The sequence below is a fragment of the Leopardus geoffroyi genome, chromosome A1, assembly GCF_018350155.1.
Source record: "Leopardus geoffroyi isolate Oge1 chromosome A1, O.geoffroyi_Oge1_pat1.0, whole genome shotgun sequence".
NCBI classification, from domain to species: Eukaryota; Metazoa; Chordata; class Mammalia; order Carnivora; family Felidae; genus Leopardus; species Leopardus geoffroyi.
In genome coordinates, this window is record NC_059326.1 from 109157015 (window position 1) to 109178891 (window position 21877).

Sequence of the window (21877 nt, forward strand, 5' to 3'; positions counted from 1 at the left end):
GGCCAGCTAGGAGCCTTGGACACATTCCTCTGTACGTCTGGGCCGTGGGCAGCTGGAGCTGCTCTCACAGAAAGCCAGAGGAGCATTTCCAGCATCTGGGACCTGCAGACACTGGGCTGAGAATCCTCAGCATCTGGCCACGTGGAAGCTCTAGGCAGAGGGCATACCCCATCTTGGCCTGGGAAGGGACCTAAGCTCCCCCTCCCCACTTCCAATACCATAAAGGAGGCCCTTCTAAGTTTCTCTGGAGTATCTGATCCAACAGCAAAGATAGAAGACACACGTAGAATTAAATCAGAACACAGTAACAGTAGCATGCATTCACTTAACAAATATGTAATGAACACTTCGCTGTGTGGCACACACTGTGCTAGATGCTGGGCTTAAAACCATGAACACCTATCCCTGATCAAACGGAGCTTGCTTACTCTAGTGGTGAAGATAGGAGGTAATTAAACACATAAATAAAATGTTAACAGTAGGATTAAGTGGTGTGTAGCAAATTAAAGTACACTAATATGTAACCAAGTGACCAAGTAGCTATGTTGCACTGGGTGGTCAGGGATGGCCTCTGAGGAAGTGGTGTTCAAGAGAACACCTGAAAAAGAAGAGGGAGTTCGGAGGAGGTGAATAGTCACAAGATTACCTGTCCTGATAGCTGTTGGGGCAGAAGAGCCAGGGTGCCAGTAGGAGAGGAAGGATGTTCTAGAACACACAACTTAGTTAACTTGATGCTTTGGGATTTGTAACATTTCTTATTTTCTGAATCATGCCCTAAATATCCATTCAGGAAACCTTTCCTGAGTGTCCTCTGTGTGCCATGCACTCTACTGGACATGGTGAAAGTAAAATGGACCTGCCAGCGTCCCTTCTCAAGGGTGTTGAATCTGTTGTGAGAGTTAGGCCAGAAACCAAGGCTGTGTGGGAAGTGCTGTGGAGGAGAGAACCAAGGAGGGGCTTCCCAATCCCTGTGGGCCTTGAGGGGAGGAGACACTGTCTGTGAGGCTCCCTGGGTGAGATGACACCTGAGGGGTCATGGAGGGGATGAGGTTAGCCAGGCAAAGAAGAGAACGCGTGTGTTCCAGGCACAGCGACCTGTGCGAAGGTTCGGAGGGGAGGGGAGGCAGATGTGAGAAGAATATGCTCCAGAGCCTGCACCAGACATCTGAGAGTGGCTTGTGGAGTTAAGAGGTTCCCAGGGGGCCAAGTGAGTGCCGGGCAAAGGCTTGAGAAAAGGACTGCTGAGGTTCACGAGCTCAGACCAATCTCGGGCCTCCCTTCCCACGGGGAGCCATCCCATGGGAGGACCAACTCACTCGGAGCAGCCATTCCCCAAATCAGAATAGAAGAGTCACCTGAACCCTCCACATGAACACATCTGACTGCTGGTTTTTTAGAGGGAAGGGAGCCCTGAGATAAAATCTATTAATCTAGAAGTAGGAACAAAAGTTTGTGTTTAGGGCAGCAAGACCTTCTTTGCAAGTCTCACTAGGATCTCTGGTGAGTCTCAATAGGCTGTAAAATTGCCAAGACTGTTATCACATCTCAATAAACGCATAGTATGATCATAAAGTAAAATAATGCTGTGTTTATTCCAGCCTGATAGGGAACATACACTTTCTCTCCTCCTTGCCTCTTACCTTCTCCCCTTCTTTTGTTTCCCTCTCTCATTTCCAGCCCCCAGAGTCCCTGGTAATCTTTTTTACACACTCATTACTCTCTCAAAACCCTCCAATATAGATAACCGCACTTGATTACTTGGAACTCATCTCAACCTGTTGAAAACCAGGAAGTAAGCAGTAAATAAAAAAGGTAGCCAGAAAGAGAGTGAGAGGGAGAGAGACCAAAGTCTAAAATTAATCAATATTTATTGAGGATTTGTGGACTTACTATGTTCAAGCACTGTGCTAATCTCATCACATTCTGTTTTTGTTTAACCTTCCCAAATGCTCTTCCACGTGCCCCATCACATCTGCTCCCCACCCCCTCCACCTCCTTTGTGCCCCAGGAGGCTGACCTGTATGCAGTACGTCATCACATACCTTGTCTCTGGGTTCGGACTTTGGCCAGTGGAGATCAGTGGACACAGGAAAATTAGGTAAAGAATTTATTCCCCTGGCTCCACCCCAGGTCATTACAGCCTAACTCACCCATTCTGACAGCCACCTTCTCTGGGCTCCCTGCCCTCGTCCTTCACACCTTCAGGCTGGAGGTGGTAACAGCTCTCCACTGTTGCTAACCCTAAAGTACCCCTCTCTTCCTTGTTGGTTTCCTTAAACCCTTCCAGTTTGAGAATGCCATCTGTTTCCTGCAGGACCCTGACAGTATGATAAACTCTAGGAGGTAAGCACTGTATTCACCCCATTGTAAGACAGGGAACGTGAGGCTCAGAGAAGTTTAATAACTTGTCCAAGGGCCTATGGGGCAGAGGGTAGAACTAAGACTCAAATCCAAGTGTTCCTGATACTTGTGGCTAAGCATGTGTATGTTTAGTCATTACATCCCACTGTTCCCCATGTAGAGAAGACCACCTATCTCCCCAGATTCCACTAAATATCTGTTACTACTTTTGTTTCCCTATCCACAACCATTTAAGAAGAGCAAAAATTAGAAATGGGTGCTATAGACAGGCTTTCTAGTAAATAATGAGAAGGGCCTGGAGACAGTCTGCAATGGAGAAAGGCATAGTAACTATTAAAAATAGGCCTCAGAACTTGACAAGCCTTCAGACTCCACACTTGCCATATCTTCTGTGTGTTCTGAGGGATGGCAGCATTGACATTACGATCCTTCGGAGCTGAAGTAGAGTTTCTGAATTTGCGAAAAGACTTAACTTGGGGTTGCCTAATTCTGCCTGACATTGGTTTTTATTCCAGTGGTCAGTTTTCATGCTTAGTTTGTAACACCCCAAGCACAGGGCAGAGGTTTTTTTAGTTCTGAAACTGCTGATTCAGTTTGCATGAGGATATTACTTTTTAAGGAACTTTCAAAAACACCTAAAATTTAACTGTAGCCATAGTTTAGTTAGAGAATCCCTGGGTGAAGAATTTTGTCCATTCCCTAGCATTTACAGAATCTGACATCACTTAGGTTGGAGGAAGACCCTGGGGAGAAGCTCCAGGAGCCATTCAGCGGGTGGAAGGGCCTTTACCCTGGGACTCTCTCCATGGACAGCTATATGGAGGTTGTTATTAGGACATCATCTCCTGCCTGTCTGGCCAGTCCTTCAAGATCATAGCTGGAGGAAACCGTAACAGGGCTGCTTTACATTTTATTTGATTATTAGGAAGGTTGACCCTTTAAAAATCTTTTACATTTGTATTAATTTTGATAATTCCGTTCACATGTATGCAAGAACTTGCTAGTTGCTTCCCAGTATCCATTGTCCCCTTTCTTAGTAACAAACCCAGATGTTAGCTGAGCCCTTTGCTGGCCAACCAAATGATTATGTTTCCCAGACTTCCTTGCAGCTAGGTATGGCCATGTTACTGGGTTGTGGCTAATGAGATGTAAGTGAGAGTATCATGAGGTACTTCTAAGAAGTTGCCTGAAAAGGAGAGGCATGTGCCCTTCTACTCATTCTCCCTTTCTCCAACCTACTTTATTTTTGTTTGTTTTATTTATTTGAGAGAGAGAGAGAGAGAGAGAGAGAGAGAGAGAAGAAGAAGAAGAAGAAGGAGGAGGAGGAGGAGGAGGAGGAGGAGGAGGAGGAGGGAGAGGGGGAGGGGCAGAGGGAGACACAGAATCCAAAGCAGGCTCCGGGCTTCAAGCTGTCAGCACAGAGCCTGATGCAGGGCTTGAACCCACAAATCACAAGATCATGACCTGAGCTGAAGTTGGATGCTTAACTGAGTCACCCAGGCGCCCCTCCCCAGCCTACTTTTTTAAATGAGAGCACTATAACTAGAGTTCAAGCAACCAACAATGACCATGAGAGCTGTGCCCTAGGGTTGGGGTAGAATGAGCTAGAAAAAGTATAGGTCCCTAATGACTCTTAGAACCACGATGCTGGCCCTGGACTGACACCTCTGGGCTTTTTTTTTTTTTTTTTTTTTTTTTTTAACATGAGAAAGAAATCACCTCCATCTTGTTTAAGCCAGTGTTGTTTTCTGTTATATGTAACTGCACCAAATTCTAACTAATACAAAGTGCTCTGTGTTTTTTGTTTTTTGTTTTTTTTTTAATTCTGGACCATGTTTTTTCATTACTTATCTGTGTTCTTTACATAGGAAGAATATTTTCTCTGTAAATGTGATTATTCTCCCCATTTTTGCTTGCCTTTTGATTTTGTTTATGAGGTTTGTTTTTAAAGCAGAGGTGTTGGGTTTTTTTTTAATGTTAAAATTTCTAGAGTTTTAAAATGCTATTTTCTTTTGTATTTGAAGTCCTTCTCCATTCAGATGAGATAAATATCCACCAATATCTTTCTAGGTTTTTTTCCTAATGGTTCACTGTTTATATTTAGCATTTTTGTCCATTGGTGAGTGCTGTTGGTGAGTTTTGAATCTCCTGTAGGTCATCAATTTTGATCCCCAACTGGCCTCCTGAGGTGTGGGACAGGAGCCAATATCACCTCTCACGTACACCAGCTGTCCTGGCCTGAGCCTCCTGAAAGCCAGCACACTCAGCACACATACTCCCCCTGCGCCTTCCCCCACCCCCCCCCCCCTCTTTGATTTCTCCACCCACTACCCAGGATAACACTCTTGGCTTCTTCTGGGACTCCTGTCTTCACCACCCTGTGTTTAGCGCTATTCCAACTCACCTCAAATTCCTATTTACCTAGACTAGGCCATTGACAGATTTCCTAACTGTCCCATTTTTTTTTTTTTTTTCCTCTGGAAAGGTAATATGAAGAATTTTTATATCTTTTTCTAAGTGGACATGGAGTTTTTTTATTTAAAATTTTGTTTTCTGATAAGAGAAATGAAACATATTCATCACCTAAAAAATTAGAAAATGCAAAAAAGTCCCAAACAAAATAAAAATAAAAGCCAGAAGTTCTGTATGAATACTGCTTTATAAAAACACAAAATATAGCCTTGTATGATGACAGATGGTAGCTACACTTGTGGTGAGCATAGTATTACATATAGATTTTTTGAATGACTATGTTGTACGCTTGAAACTAATGTAATATTGTTTGTCAACTCTACTTCAATTAAAAAAAAATACAAAATAAAAAGTGAAATCTCTACCACCTCAAGAAGTAACCTCTATCAATAGTTGAAGTAGCTCCTTCCAGACTTATTTATACAAACAAACGTAAAAGATACACATAGGCACAGTTTTGTTCATGAATGTTAGATTGTGCTGTATATGTGTTCGGCAACTAGCTTTTTAAAATAGCGATATACTGTGTATGTCTTTCTGAGATGGTACAAAGAGACCTATACCACCTATGTTTCTTTTTTATTTTTATTTTTTAAAAATTTTTTTTTTCAACGTTTATTCATTTTTGGGACAGAGAGAGACAGAGTATGAACGGGGGAGGGGCAGAGAGAGGGAGACACAGAATCAGAAACAGGCTCCAGGCTCTGAGCCATCAGCCCAGAGCCTGACGCGGGGCTCGAACTCACGGACCGTGAGATCGTGACCTGGCTGAAGTCGGACGCTTAACCGACTGCGCCACCCAGGCGCCCCAATATACCACCTATGTTTCAAAGGCTGCATGGTATTATCTCACTGCATGAATGCACCATTTTTTCATCTTCCCTCCTGCAGATGAATGTGGAGTTTTCCACTGTCATGTGACTGATATGTGAGGCTACTATAAACATCCTCGTCTTTATATTTTTACGCATTTGTGCCAGTGTTCCTATAGGACTTCTAAAATTGAGGTTGTTGAATAAACGGGTACCTACATAGTAAATTGTGCATGCTGCCAAAACCTCTTACCAATAAGTGCCGTGTCCTTTTATTTATTTATTTTTTAATTTTTTTTAACGTTTATTTATTTTTGAGACAGAGAGAGACAGAGCATGAATGAGGGAGGGGCAGAGAGAGAGGGAGACACAGAATCGGAAGCATGCTCCAGGCTCTGAGCCATCAGCCCAGAGCCTGACGCGGGGCTCGAACTCACGGACCGTAAAATCGTGACCTGAGCTGAAGTCGGACGCTTAACTGACTGAGCCACCCAGGCGCCCCTGCCGTGTTCTTTTAAATGGTCATTTCACCATCCCGCTCCTCCCCACTGGTTCATTCCTCACTCTGCTGCTGGATTACTTTCACAAAATTCAGATGTGATCGCACCTCTCCCTGTTGAGGAGGCCTCGATGGCTTCTCACTGCCAACAGGACAGAGCCCAGACACTGAGCATCCATCCAGGGACCTCTCCAGTCTGTTTGGGTCCCCTCTGGGAGGCACGCACCCAGATGGCACGTGGAGTGCAAGAGACTTATGGAGGTAACATCTGTGCAAGAGAAAGGGAGGGGGGCAGGAGGAGGCAGTCTGACTGTGGTAGGGGTCTCAGTCCTGAGGAAGAAGTGGGTGGGAAGATCCTCCAACTGTGTTGCAGCGTGGAGAAGGTCTCAGCCAGCCCAGGGAATGGTTCCAATGCAGAGATGATTGCCCATGAGGTGAGTCACACTCTGGGTAGAAATAGACAGGTCCTAGCATCCCTGCCTTAATCTGCCATTGGCTGGGAGGTTCCCAGGAGAAAATGTGACCTTGACCCGAATGGTTTGGCAGATCCTGAAGTTGCAAGCTGCCACTCTGTCCATGCCCGCCAGGAACTGCAGCCTGCCTTTTATTTCCTGCTCCTCAGACCCCCTGCTCTGGTACCACTGTCCTGACTACCTGCCACACACCACACAACCAGCTGTCCATAACCCTCCCACTCCCCACCCCAACCCTGACCTTTGTTCACCTTGTTCTTTCTGCCTGGAATGCCACTTCTCCCCAGTTACACCTCTCAAAATGTGTTTTCAAAGCCCAGCTTAAATGTTACCCCTCTGGGTCACCTTCCTTGATCGCTCCATGCAGAGTCAATTGTTCCTTGCACCTGTGGTGCTATTTGTAGGTCAATACTTCCCAAGCTGGAGTATTCTTAGCCACGCTTTTCTCAAAATCTTGCCCCCTCAAACCTCAAAACCCACCACAGTGTAGGTACACAGCAAATATTGACTGAAATATTGACCTGCCCCTCAAAGCACCTCGATGCTGCGGACTCCACCACCTGGAAGGGTTGGAAGCACACAGTCCGTGGTCAATAAATGTTGAATTGTCTGGGCTTCATATGGGCAGGGTGAGGTGGGCAGAGGATTTTGGGGAGAGGGTGTTTACTGTCATTGGGTATCACCTAAGTGTGGCACCAAGCCAGAGTTTCAAAACTAGAGCACATCTTCCTCTGTTCATATATTCCTCCATGACTTGGAAAGACCCCAAATTTTTTAAGTCATCATTTTATTGCCTCGGTCGACAGATGGGAACTTTTGGGGGGCTTCCCTTTTTAAACCACATTTTTAGGAGTTGGGATTTTGCATTTCTTCATCGCTCATTCTCCTTATGGGTGTAAGAAGAAATTAAAGAACTCCTCTGGGAGGGGACCTGTGGGAAATGGCTGAGGATCTCTGGGGTGGGCATAGTTGGGCTAACATCAGAGCTTGGCAGGGATGAGGGTGGGTGTAGAGAACAGAGGAAGAACTGCTGGCCCAGACTCTCTACGCACTTTAGATGTCCCTTGGCCACTGTCCCTTATCTGAAGGAGGTTGTGGCTGGGGTGGCCACACCCTCCACTCTTCCCTGGGCTTCTCCTCAGGACACCCTCTACAGTTTTCTTATCAGGGTGAGGGCCATGCGCCTCTGTCTTCTCTATTACTGTGTTCAGTGCAGGTATCAGCAAGGAGGGTTCTAGGCTGAGGCCTTGGCTGTTGGTGATGATTTGGCAGTGGTTGGGAATTCTTAGAGCTTTGTAGTGTGAGGAGGCCAGTTGTAAGGTCAAAGTCCTTATCTCTGGGTTCACAGGCTTATCTTCTGGGGTTGGACCCACCCTCTCTCCTAAGTGGTATCAAATTGTGCATTTGGTGGGCACATAATTCTCATCAAATTCTTTTTTTACCAGTGACGTTTATGATCCAAACCACTGCTTTAAACCAAAGAAGAATAGCCTTTTTTTTTTTTAACAAAAAAAGGGGGGGGGGGGCGTGTTTTCCTACAAAAGTCAGATTCTAGTTGGATGATTGGCCCTGAGTAATGTAGACACCAGGGTGATTCCAGAAGGAAGCCCAGACCATCACCTTCACACTGTGATTGTCCTCCAGCAGCTTTGCATCCCCCTTAGAATCATAATTCAGAATTTGTGGTTTAGGGACCATAGAGATTCTGTTGGCACAAATCTAGAGAGCTGAACCTCTGAGAGTTGGACCAAGTGGTCTGACGCTCACCTCCAAGAGGACAACCCAGAGACAGAGCAGACCCTGCAACTGTGTGGAGGGGAGAAGGGAGCCATATAGAGCCTGAATATGTAGGCATGTAGGCCTGGAATATCTATGAGAATAGTGCTGGGCTTTTAAATGAATTCCAGCATAGTCATTCTAAACATCCCTACAAACCTGAGTTCTGGGCAGATTCTGGTCTCCAGGGTAATGGTTGTGATGTTCCCAGTAACTGTCAGGGGTGTTCGGGGCATAGCAGCCAACAATGAAGGGAAAGCAAAACAGAAAAGGGGGAAAGTGCGTGAAAAGAAACTTCTCAAAGTAGAGTAAAATATTGAACTAGGTTACAAAAGCACAGAGCTAGAACATGACAGCCTCTCTGATTTTGACAGCCCCTCTACTTTATTTTTTAAGTCCTGGCCACAGTTACAAAGAAGGAGCCGTATCTGTGGAGACTTCCCTAGGGTTACGTAAACAGTTTGGATGGTTATATATTTTTTTAAACAACAGTTTCTGAAAACACTGAAAAAAATCCCGCTTATTTAACAGTCTGATGTCTGAGCCAGCCCCGGGAGTCCCTGGGAGACCTTACAGAATCACTTCCTCCTGACTATAGTGGGGGCAGGGCCTTGGCTACGTCAGGAAACTCATTGAGAGACCAGAGGAGCAAGAGCCGGATCTTCAGATTGTTCCTCATAAGGACAGCTCTGTCTTGTCACCAGCGGAGAGTGAGGACCCAGGATGCAGCAGACATAGGGCTTCTGGGGACATGGCCTTTTTAGGAGGGCACATGTGCTCCAGGCCACTCTGCCCACTTGAGATCTGGTATGATGATAGAAACAGGGATCTTGGGCCCCTAAGTCATGGTGGGAATCCTCTCTTCTTTGTTAAGGTCTTAGGAACCTCAGTGGCCTCAAGGGTTTCTCAGATCTGAGGGGCTGGGTTTCATCTGAGAAATGCTTGTGTCTTTGGACACATCCTAGTCACTAACTCCTGTCTTCACTCCAGTAGCCTCTGAAAAGTATCTAGACTACTGGTATCTAGAAAAACGTATCTGGAAAAACTGGTTGTATGCACCAGTGGGAGTGGCTTAAAGGAAGCAAGAAGGTCCTCGTGCTTCTTTGTCATCCTCCCCCCACTCAAATTTTAACTATACCTCAAGTTTGCTATTAGAAATATATTTTCACTTAAGTATTCTCCTTCCCAAGATGTTATTTTGGAAGTGCAGTTAGCTAAAGATGCATAACTCATTAATGCAAATTAGCTTTATTAAACCGATGCTTTCTATTTAAAGAGGTCCTGGTCCAGTGGTTCTTAGTCTTTTTGAGGTCACACAGCCCTTCCAGAATTAAAGGAAGTAGATGGACAAACATCCAGAATTTTGCATACCATTTGTGGATCTCAAGGACCCCTTGATTGACCCTGCTCTGGAGTTCTGAGTTTTGTGAGAGGGTGGTACATGGGAAGAGGTGGTGGGGAGGAGAGGGGAACAGGTGCAAACAAGGAACCTGGGTGCTGCTAGAGATCACTTGTGGTTTTCCCCAAGGCTAGTAATGTGGACAAGTTAGAAATGAATGTCTGTCACCCAGCTGTGGTCCCTGCCCTGCCCTAGAGAGAAGGTATGCTTCTGTCAGCAGTGATGTTGGGGACTTGTGCACCACTTCTGTCAGCTACCAAGGCCTTGTGCGGTATATCTCCATTGAGCTGGATGGGGAGAAAGCCGTCCCAGGGACTCTAGAGCTGGCTTTCTCCTAGAGGTCACAGAAGGTGGCTTGTGTCCATCTGTTGAGCTGGGGTCCTCTTGACAAGGTGACAGGGGCCACACTAACCTTCTACTGCCACCCCCCAGCAGAAGTGGGGGCTTGATCACTCCAGACTATATATTATAACCTTGACTCTGAGATCTGTTTTATTTTCTTTGGGGAAGTCAGTTTTACAAATCAGCTTGTGATTCCCTGGGTATTGTTCTGTTCAAACTAGGGGAAACATGGGGAAAGTTTTTGGATCCAGACTTCATTCGAAAGCATCACAGGGGATTTTGGAAGTGATGCAGCATAGCGAAACAAGCATAGTGATCATTTGTAGTCCCGTGCTTGTTATGTGAAGCTCCTTATGCTGTGGTGACTCAAGGAGGCAGAATTTCCCCTTCTTGAGCCAGCTGGACAAGTGTCAACACTTCTGTCTTTGCAAGCTCTGGCACAGAGGAGGAGGAGCAGGGCCTGGATTAAGGGAAGTCTGCAGGGACTGGGGGATTGGGTCCAGTTTAACACACATGAAATTAGGTGGTCCTTCTCTTGAGCCAGTCAGCCAGGTTCCCCCTGTCCCACAGAGCCATCTGCAACACCTGGCATGGCACCCCATCCAAACTGGACACCAGCACATGTTTGTTAAACTGATCAGAGACTCACCTCTCACCTCCATCCCGTCCCAGAACAAATCCCAGGCTTTGCACGTCACACTCAAGCAGGCATACCCTCATGATCAGAACCAGTTTTTCCCACACTCACAGTCCGACTTTCTCCATTACTTCTTTGTGTTTTCTAGTATTAGTGATTGTTGGTATTATTTCTGTGTCCACTGGATTTCTTGATATTAAAATAAAGATTTCTTAAACAGGATACACGAAGTGCTAGTCATAGATGAAGTGTATGATAAATTGACCTTTCATGAACGTTTGTTCATCAAAAATTACCAGTGAAAGAGTGAAAAGGCATGTCACAGACTGATATTTTCAGTAATGTACCTGACAGAGGACCTATATTTAGAATGTAAAAATAATTCCAGCAAGTCAATCAGAAAAAGACAAAATAGGCAAAAGTCTGGATCAGCAACATCTTAAAACTACATATGTATATAGTCAATAAGCAAATTAAAATTTACAAGATATGCTATATACCGGCCCAAAGGACTGAGACTTAAGATTGATAATATCAAATATTGGCAGACCCTCATACACTCCTGGCAGAAATATCATGTGGTAAAATGTGTAGCAGTACCTACGAAAGCTGGGATTATACCCATTTCATAAACTATTGATTCCGCTTCGCGTGTACACTCAAGAGGAGTGAATGCATGTGTCCACCAGTGTCTGTAGTATTTTTATTCACAGAAGTCCCAAAGTGGAAACAGCGCAAATCTTCATCAGTCATGGAATGGAGAAATAAATTTTGTCATATCCATACAATGAAACACATCAGAGCAATTTAAAAAAAGAACAGTGATGAAACAGAACAACATAGATGAATCTCACAGGCATGTTGAACGAAATCAGCCAGACATCAGAAAAGGGTGTATTATATGATTTGGTCCTCCTGAAGGATAGGACCACACTTTTCATCTCTGAAACCCCAGTGCCTGGCACAGTTCCTGTCACATATAGCCGGCTCTCATGTGATGTTTGTTGACAGGGTGAGGGAAGTAAGGCCCTTACTCCTAAAGGTGCCTTCAGAGTAACGTTTGTGTATGCATGAGAGTGGAATCCATCTGGGAGGCAGTTAACAAATGCTCACAATTTGCTGTAAGATGAGGCAGAAAACACCTGCTGTAAAGAGGAGCAAAACTGAAGCCCTTTCACGAGAATGAGGAGGGGAATGGCAGAGGAGCTGTGTGTTCTGGGAAGACACTCACAGGTGCTGGGGGACTAGGAGGGCTTCCCGAAAGGGATAGTATTGTGCTGAACTTTAAAAGTGGGTTGAGATGACAAGAGGCAGAAGAGGCCTGGGAAGGGCAGCCCAGGCTCAGGGAGTCCCATAACCAGGTAGTTCTTGAGCCTCAGTGCAAGTCAGAATTGCCTGGAGGCCTTGTGAAATCCCAGGTGGCTAGACCCCACCCCAAAGACTCTGATTGAGCAGGTCTGGGGCAGGGCCTGAGACTTTGCATTTCTAACAAGTGCCAGGTGATGTGGATGCTGCTGGTCTAGAAGCCACACTTTGAGAACCACTGACTTAAGCAAAGCCAGCTGGTCAAGCCAGTTGCATCACACCTAAGCCACAGTATTAAGTAAGCCAATGGAAAGATGGCGGCGGGGTGTGAACAGGTATAGTGGGCCGTGACCTGGAGGCTGAGGAATTTAGATGTAACTCTGTACGCTTAATTTAAGGCCAGCCACATGGATGGACATGTGTAATGACCAGTTTCTGGGATATCCTTGTTCCAGGGTGTGGGTACCCTCAGCGTGAAGCTTAAAGCTATACAGATTTGTGTGTGATAGATTCATACCGCATTTGGCCTTGTAGAGGCCATCTACAAGCTCTGAGCAGAGCACATCTACAGAGGGAGATTCTGTTTACACTGATGGGCAAACAAGGATTGAAAAAAGGCATCATTTTATTTTCAATTTTTTAATTGTATTTTTTAAATTTAATTCCAGTATGTTTAACATACGGTATTATATTAGTTTCAGGTGTGCCATATAGTGATTCAACACTTTTGTGTATCACTCCTCGAGTCCTCATCACAGTGAGTTCCCTCCTTAATCCCCATCACCCATTTCACCCATCCCCCCACCCACCTCCCCTCTGTTAACCACTATTTTGTTCTTTAGAGTTAACAGTCTGTTTCTTGGTTTGTCTCTCTTGCTCTTTTTTTGTTCCCTTTGCTTGTTTGTATTGTTTCTTAAATTCCACATATGAGTGAAATCATGTTTTTTGTCCTTCTCTGACTGACTTATTTTGCTTAGCACGATACTGTTTGGCTCCATCCATGACATCACAAATGGCAGATTTCACTCTTTTGTATGGCTGGATAATATACATATATATACATATGTATACATATATATATATACACACACACACATATATATGTATACATATGTATATACATATATACATATATGCATAAATACATACATATACATATACGTACACATATATATATATATATATATATATATATATATGCACCATATCTTTACCCATTCATCTATTGGTGGACACTTGGGCTGCTTCCATAATTTGGCTATTGTAAATAATGCTCCTGTAAACATAGGGGTGCATGTGTCCCTTTGAATTAGTGTTTTTGTGTTTTGGGGGTACATACTCAGTAGTGTGATTTCTGGATAGTAGGGTAGTTCTATCTCTAACTTTTTGAGGAACCACAGTGGCTGAGGATTCCCCTTTTTCCACATCCTCACCAACACTTGTTTCTTGTGTTTTTTATTTTAGCCATTCTGACAGGTGTGGGGTGAGATCTCATTGTAAGTTTCATTTGCATTTCCCTGATGATAGGGAATGTTGAGCGTCTTTTCATGTGTCTCTTGGCTATGTGGATGCAAAAAGACATCATTTCAAACATGCAACAGCAAGAGTATAGCCATCTGGTACATGCACGCTATGGTAATGGCAGGTGGAAAAAGAATCTGCTGATCTGACCATTCAGGCAAAAGCCTCAGTTTTACTCTCAATAAAGAGATACTTGCTCTAGATTTTTCTTTCTTGTGGCCCACAGCCCTTCCAAATTCCCGAGGACAAAGATGTTACACCACATACCCAGTCCATTTCTATTGCCAGAGAGATACCTAGATCCTGGAGGTTTCCCCCAAAAGGTCTCTCTGTGGCTGAAGAAGGGAGAGATGGTCACTTGGGTGCAGTTTGGGGAGGGAGGTCAACTCTTAATGCCTCAGGTGAAGAGTCCCTGACCCTCCCCAGGGTTGTCCCTGTCAGGACACCAGACCAGTCGGACAGGCCCTTTCCCGGATGACCCTGGCATGAAAAGCAGATGCCATCTGTCATCTTGGGTACTGGCTTCCAGTTATACCTCCAATAAACTACATTAAGTGACTACCAGCTCTCTGCAAAGCAATCTACTGGGTGTGGTAGAGACACAGATGAATCAGCCACAGACCTGCCCTCCAGAAACACACAGTTTAATAGGGGGAGGGAGACAGAGAGAGAGAGAGTGGCCATTCCCAGTATTAAAAACCCTTCTTCCTGGTTTCTTGTTTCCTCCCCTTCACATCCCTGGCCTAGGTCTAGCCACTTCCTCTCCCTCACTTGCCAGCATTGGAGGCTGGGGCCTGTCACCATTCACCAGGATCCTGGGGTCACAGAGATGAGTAAATCAAGATTTGGTCTGGTGGGGAGCCTTTCCCGCCCCACAGCTGGGGATAGGGTAGCTCTGAGCAGGTGCCCTGCAGCCAATCCCCCTGCTGTGGGGGCCATGACCCTCAAGCTCTGGGCTGAGGAAACCCAAATCCCCTTCTTGGCTGGGTTCCACATTGATAAAGGGAACCTGGGAACCCCTGCATTTTCATCAGCCTGTCCCAGACCAGTCAAATCACAGGTCTTTGGGGGTTGCAGCTGCAGCTCACATGATTATCCACAGGAAGATGAGATGGGGCTCAGACGAAAGTCAGTGCCCTGCTGATTTCCCAAGTACCTCCTTTTTCTTGGAGTCCTGCCTGCCTTTTCTCTCAGGGACATGGAAACTGGTTTGCTTCTTCCTCACTACCCCCATCCCCAACTCCCATTTACAAGAGAATCACATAGAAGAGAGCAGGGACCTGGAAATCAGAACCAGATTTAGATCTTACTCTGCAAAGCACCTAATCTTTCTGAACCTCAGTTTCCTTAAATGTAGAATGGTGGGGGCGCCTGGGTGGCTCAGTCGGTTGGGCGTCTGACTTCGGCTCAGGTCAAGATCTCACACTCTGCGAGTTTGAGCCTTGCATCAAGCTCTATGCTGACAGCTCAGAGCCTGGAGCCTGCTTCCAATTGTGTGTCTCCCTCTTTCTCTGCCCCTCCCCTGCTCATGCCCTGTCTCTCTCTGTCTCAAAAATAAATAAAAACATTAAAAAAAATTTTTTTTTAAATGTAGAATGGTGATAACAACCTTGCTTACTTCATAGTATTATTCAGAGGCTCAGAGGATACGGAAGCAAAATTCTTGTCCTTTTAGCTGCCCTGAACCCTAACAAGGGAGTTGGACAAGCAGACACACACAGTGCAATATGTACCAGACCAGAGGCTTGTCTGGGCAGCAAATAGTGAGCAGAGTGGAAGCAAGCTAATTTTATCTAGCAAGGGGAAACGGCAGGGCTTCCTGTCCATGCCATGGGATGTGCGGTATGGAAGCAAGTTTCCAGAGCTTTGGACTGGTGTTTGTTGAATACCAGACACTATATTATTTTACCCATGTTTTATTTAGTCCTCACAACAACACTATGAGATAGGTTTTATAGATAAGCAAACTGAGGCTTAGAAAGGATCATGCATTGGGGCCCCTGGGTGGCTTAGTCAGTTGAGCATCCGACCTTTGATTTTGGCTCAGGTCATGATCCCAGGGTCGTGGGATGGAGCCCTGCATCAGCCTCTGTGCTGAGCATGGAGCCTGCTTAAGATTCTCTCTCTGTCTTGCTCTGCCCTCTCCTCGGCTCACTCTTTTTCTCAAATTAAACAACAAAAAAGAATCATGCATTGCCTTGGCATAGTATTTATTGAACATCTACTAGTTGTGTTGCAGATATAACAGTACACAAAACAGACTCAAGTCCCCCACTTATGGAGCTTGCATTCCATAGGTAAAGTCCCTTACCCAAAATGAGACTGGAATGTGCCAGAGCTGGGATTCAAACCCAGGTCTGGTGGCCTCTTGGGCTTGTTCTTTTCCCACCTTACCCCCGCAACTCACTGCTCCTCAGGACACTCCTCTCATACGGGGCATAGACTGCCCCTGCCAGCCCTTCTGGGGAATTCAAGGGTTCAGGAGCAAGGCTGGGTCAGAGATAGGAGAGGAGCTGCCATTTCTGTAGAACCTTCTGTGTTCCAAGCCTTCCCTGGCAGCCCCCCACCCCCCAAAGAAAGGCTGAATGCCTGAAACCTTGGATATTTTCCCCAGGGAGGGATGGAAAGGGGAGCTTCCCCAAGGGGATTTCAAGGGAAGGCGGGAGTGCTCTTTATGCTTGCATCAGAAGGAGACACCCTCTTCTTGGCTCAGGTGGGGAATCCCTCTGTTTTTCACTGGGTTTAAGAAAGGCGTATTGTTTTCCTATTGTTTAGGCCCTCAAGGGAGGAAAACTCAGGACCAGGGTATATCTGAGGATTGCATCAGCCTTTGGCATCTGAGTGAGCTCTGGCTCCTTGGTACTTGGCTCAGCTTTGCCCTTCGACTGTCCTCAGCTTCAGGCTGCTTCCTGATGCCATGAGACCCATGACTCTCCCACTGGCCAGTGATGGTTTCTTTTAACCCAAGAAAATAATCAGTGATTTGCAAACCTAGGCCACTAAGGGAGGGAAAAAAAGATGCAAGATTGTTTACTATAGCATTTACTCCTAGTAGCAGTCACTTGGAAATGATCTAAATGGCCGGTGTTTGGGGTTTAAATAAAGTATGGCAAAAGTATGCATTCAGTGGAATACTGTATAGCCTTTAAAAATCATCATGTAGGGTCTCCTGGATGGCTCAGTAGTTGAGCGTCTGACTTCGGCTAAAATCATGATCTAGCAGTTCCCAAGCTTGAGCCCCCGAGTCCGGCTGGAGCCTGCTTCGGATTCTGTGTCTCCCTCTCTCTCTGCCCCTCCCCTGCTCACGCTCTGTCTCTCTCTGTCTCTCTCTCAAAAATAAATAAACATTAAAAAATTTTTAAAAATCATCACGTAGAAGATTAAATGACATCAGAAGAGTGCTTATAATAGGTTTAGTCAAAATTCATAACTGAAACAGTGTACACAGAACAGAATGGACAACCTGATCTCATTTTTAAACACTATATGTATGTATGCATAGAAAAATGTCTATAAGGATGCATGCCAAGTGTGAAGAGTAGTTATCTCTGGGTGGTAGGATTGTAAGTGATTTTTTTTTTCCTCTTTTCAATATTTTCCAATTCCTTCAGTGAAAATGCATGTCTTTTGTAATCATGGAGAGAAAATCCCACAGTATATATTAGAGAAGAGAAAGAGAATGTCTCCTTTTGGCCCTGTGCTTAGATGACCACAGGCCCCAGCCAGCTCTGGGAGATCTGAAAGCCCAAGAAGAGTGGGGTAGGGGCCAGCTTGAGAACTAGCTGGGTGCCATCTCCCAGAGAGGCTGCCTGACCACACAGTCTGGCTGAAGGAGGCCCCTCCCATGCTTTCTCCCCCTCTCACACCCATTTTATTGTCTTCATTGCATTTGTCCACATCTGAAATGACCTGCCTGTGCATCTGTCTCTTGGGTGATTATCTCCACCACCACAAAGCAAGCTCCATGAGACCAGGGACGCTGCCTATCCTGTTCCCTTTGACTTCCCATCAGCACCAGGGGCCCAAGTGAGATCTTGGTTTGTAAGTGGCAGAGGGCATACTCAGCAGCCCCAAGCTGTGGGCATTGATCTTAAAGCCACAGGTGACAGTGAGAAAATGGGAACTACTTCATGTAAGTTTGGAAACAGGCAGATAGGTGGCTCACGGGGCCAGAACTGGAGGAAGCTCAGTGACCTGGAGAACCTGGTTCAGCTTGGTGACCATGGCTGCCACTGACACGTGTTGGGGGAGTGTGGCTTTGTGTGTTATATTTTATAAACTAGTGGAGTGAAGGTAGAAGCAATTTATCTGATCATCACTTACCCCTTTGCTTTCCAGTCTCCTGCTGCTGCCAGCTCACTCTGTCCTTCAGGCTGATGACTTCAGCTCTTCTCTTTTGAGCCTGTTGCAGTCAGGTTCCCATCCCAAAACCATTCCACTGAATCTGCCCTCGACCAAGATCAACTGTGACCCTATGATGCTAAATCCAAGGATTAATTCTGTGACTTGACCTATCACAATGGATTGCTCCATCCTCCTTGAAACCCTTTCTCCTGGTTTCTCTCCTACTGTACTTGCTACTCCTTCTCAGTCTTTTTTGCTGAATAATTGAATGGGACTCATTCCTTAGACTGACCGTTTCCCTACTGACAGTCACCCCCTTGGTGATCTCATCCTGGGTCATTGCTTTAAAGAGCTATGTGATGAGTATTTGCAAGTCTTCATTTTGGGCCTGGATCTCTCCCCTGAACTCATATATCCAACCTGCCCACAGGGCTCTCCAACTGTCTAAAAGGCATCTCCTACTTAACCTGTCCAAAACCAAGTTCCTTATCTTCCCCCAAACGTGCTCCATCAGTAGGCTTCTGCAAGGCAGATAATGGCAATTCTGGACTCCCATTTGCTCAGGCCAAAAATCTCAGAGCCCTATCTGAATTCTTTATTTCCAATCTACTTCTAATCCGTGAGCAATTCCTGTTGGCTCTACTCAATAGAATCTGATCATATCTGAATACCTCCATGCTGCCTCTCTAGTCCAAGTTATCGGTGTCTCTTGCCACAATTTCTGCAATAACCTCCTAACTGGTTGGTTCTACCTGTGCTGCCCAGTTTATTCTCAACACAGCATCCAGAGTGGCATTGTTAAAATGTGAGTCACATCATTGCAATTCTCTGTGTAAGCTCTCCACTGGCTCCCATCTGAGTCAAAGCTCAAGGTCATTCAAGGGCCTTCTTTTAGTGCCCTACATGTTCAGAGCTTTGCTGCCTCTCTGATTCTCTTTCTTACTTCCCCTTCACTCACTCTCCTCTGGCCACCTCACCCTTTCCCACTGATCTGTACCATGTCAGGCAGGCTCTCACATCTGGACTTTTGTACATGCTGTTCCCTCCACTTGGAAATCTTCTTTCCTATTAAATGTCAGGGTCCTTGCCCTCATTTCTTTCAGGTCTTTGGTCATAATTCACCTTCCCTGGCCATACTGTTTAGAATTTGGTACACTTTCCCACCTGCTCCATAGCTCCCTTCCCCTTCTCTGCTCTATTCTTCCTCCAGAGCACTTTCCTCTCCTGACTACTATATATTATATATATATTTTTTCTTTCTTTGGTTGTTGATCTCCCCTAGTAGACTGCAAGCTCTCTGAGGGCAGGGTTTTTATCTGTTTTGTCTCCTGCTGTATCTCCAGAGCCTGAAAACAGTGCCTGGCATATAGTTGGTGTCGAATAAATATCCGATGAATGGATATATGACTAAAAATACATGAAAGGATGACTTACTGTTTATAAAAGGCCTTTGAGACAAGGTAGAAAGATCACTGAGTTTCCTGATGGCATAGAAGCATTAATAGACTCGGTGTGAAAGAAATGCCCCAAGTGGAGAATGCCCCTCTGTGGAAGTCATGATGCCTGTGTTTGACCTGGGCCAGCGTGCAGCCAGCTCACACCTCAGTGGCTTCCGAAGAACTCACCACAGATGAGCACACCCCACTTCATTTCCACCCAGGCCTCTTACCCCAAGGCCTGCCCTCAGCGCACTGCCTCAATCATTTACTTTCCTTTTTTTTCCAGGTGCCAGGGTTTGCAGCCTATTGGAGGAAAACAACATCAAGGTAAGAGAACAATAAGACTGTGTCTCTTTTGGGACTTCCCAACTTAAAGGGCCTTGGAAGATATTCAAGGAAGAGTAGAGTATTGAAAGTGTTGGCAGCTGGGTAACACAGGGGACTCGTGTTGACTTCCAGGGTAGAGTGTGGGCACTGGGGACAGTGAGTCCAGCTCAGTGTTGAGCTGTGAATCATCAGAGGTGGCTGCAAGGTCTTTAGACCCAAGAAGACCTCCCCCAAACCAGTCATTTGTGCCCACAGCCTGGCTCTCCTGCTCTGCTTTCCTTACCTCCCTCCATCCCTTCATCCCTCGCTCTTCTGCCAAACCTACTGAAGTCGGGGTGTCCTGGGTTTTTGTTTTTGTTTTTGTTTTTTTCAGCAAGGATGGTTTAGGTCTAGATCCAGAGAAATATAGGATGCTTCCTGCGTAGGAGTTATTTGATTCTTTGTTAAATGTGGTCTAAATTTCAAAGAGTGAAAACACTCAGTAAATAATGGATGGTAGGGAAATGTGTACCAATGTGTATGTACTGCTGACTTGATTCAAAAAGGGGCTTTTTAAAGCCAGTGTTAAAAATGTGTCCAGGCTTTGACCAGGCAATTCTACTTTTTGGAATTTATCCTAGGAAAATAATCACAGTTGTGCAAAGGTATATGTGCAAAGGTTATATATTTATAACCACATTGTTTTATAATAGAAAAAAAAAAAAGAGAATGAAACATTGGAAAGCCCAAGAAAAAGGAATTGGTCCTTTAAAACCTGGCACATCCACACAAGGGCACATCATGCAGCAGAATGACCTAGGTGTGTACTTACTGACAAGAAAGACATTTGCATATATTGCTAACAAAAGGGAAAAAAAAGGAAAAAGAAAAAATGAACAAAGCTTACAAAACATGCAAGGCAAGTGGCTTGGGACTCAGGCTGGAGGGTTGAAATCCAGATCAGTCTCTTAACCCGTGTGGGAACTCAGGCAAGTGATGTGATCTCCCTGAGCCTCTACTACCTGCCAGTAAAATGGGCATAACAACATGGTTGCAAGAACTGGGTGGGATTAACACATCTAAAGGCCTCAGCACAGGGTCCGGCCTGGGTTGAGGGCTCAGCAGCTGGGTACCCAGATGAGATGTGAACCAGTAATATTTCTGCCAGTGTATAAGCCTGGAAACATTCTGGAAATTCATAGACAAGTAATGGTTTTGTTTGGCTGGTAGAATTGTGGGTGATTTTTAATATTTTCTTATTTTTCTACAAGGAATACTTGTTACTTATTTAACAATGAGGTAATTTTTAAAAGAAGTAACAATGGGAAAGATTAAAAGAAAAAAAAAAAAAACCCTGCCTTGCTTTGGGCAGGCAAGCCAGCTGAGCAGCCCCTGGGGCAAAGCCCTGAAGGAATGAAGGAGAGGCAGGAAGGAGAGGGAAGGGGGAGGGAGGTGGGTGAAGGAAAGAACAAAAAGGACCCTTAGACCTGACGGCTGGTGCCCAAGGAGATGTACCTCAGAGTTAAGATTCAAACCCTACAGGCATGTTCCCCACTTTGACATCTCCTGGGGAGGTCCTGGTAGGAGATATGGTGACTCAAGTCCCATCTGCCCCATGAGATGGTGAGGAGTGTGTGCAGCCACCTCTGGCAGCTGAGCACATGACAGGAGGGGCCCTGGGCCTTCAGAAACCCAGCATATTGTCCACATCCAGAGTAGGAGAGACAGGAAATCCTAGTGAATTCCTAAATTCCTAAAAGGATGACTAGCTCCCCTTTCCTTTGGCAGCCTGGCAGGATCCACTCTCAAGAGCAGGATTTCCCAAGCAAATACAGCCTGCTGGGAAAGGGAGCCAGTGACTGGTGACCCCCAAAGATTTACTTGCCAGCTCCTATCCCCACCCCCACCCACATCAATGAGGTGCCAATTTATTCAGCATTTCTTGGGACAGGGATCACCCACCTAAGTGAATTCTCCAAGTAATCAAACTCAGTCCCATCACGTTGCAATGTTTAATTAATTTGTTTTATCAAAATCATGCATGCATATGGTTTATATGTCAACAGTACAGGAAGCTTGTAATAAGGATTGCCTCCTTACCTTTCTTGGTGCTTCTCTCTCTCTAGAGAAGCCTCTTTCTACTCTCATTAGTTCCTATTTCTGTTCATACTGTTATTTCTTGATTTGCCAA

At 45.4% G+C, this 21877-nt stretch overlaps 1 protein-coding gene across 1 annotated transcript in view; it reads left to right on the forward strand.

The window, feature by feature from the left end:
* The window catches only part of LOC123579123 (translation initiation factor IF-2-like), a 66205-nt gene that overhangs the window by 22345 nt on the left and 21983 nt on the right, over positions 1-21877 (forward strand). The window contains exon 4 of the mRNA XM_045442740.1: positions 19667-19707. Coding sequence (XP_045298696.1) covers positions 19667-19707 — 41 coding nt within the window. The remainder of the gene's footprint in view (positions 1-19666; positions 19708-21877) is intronic.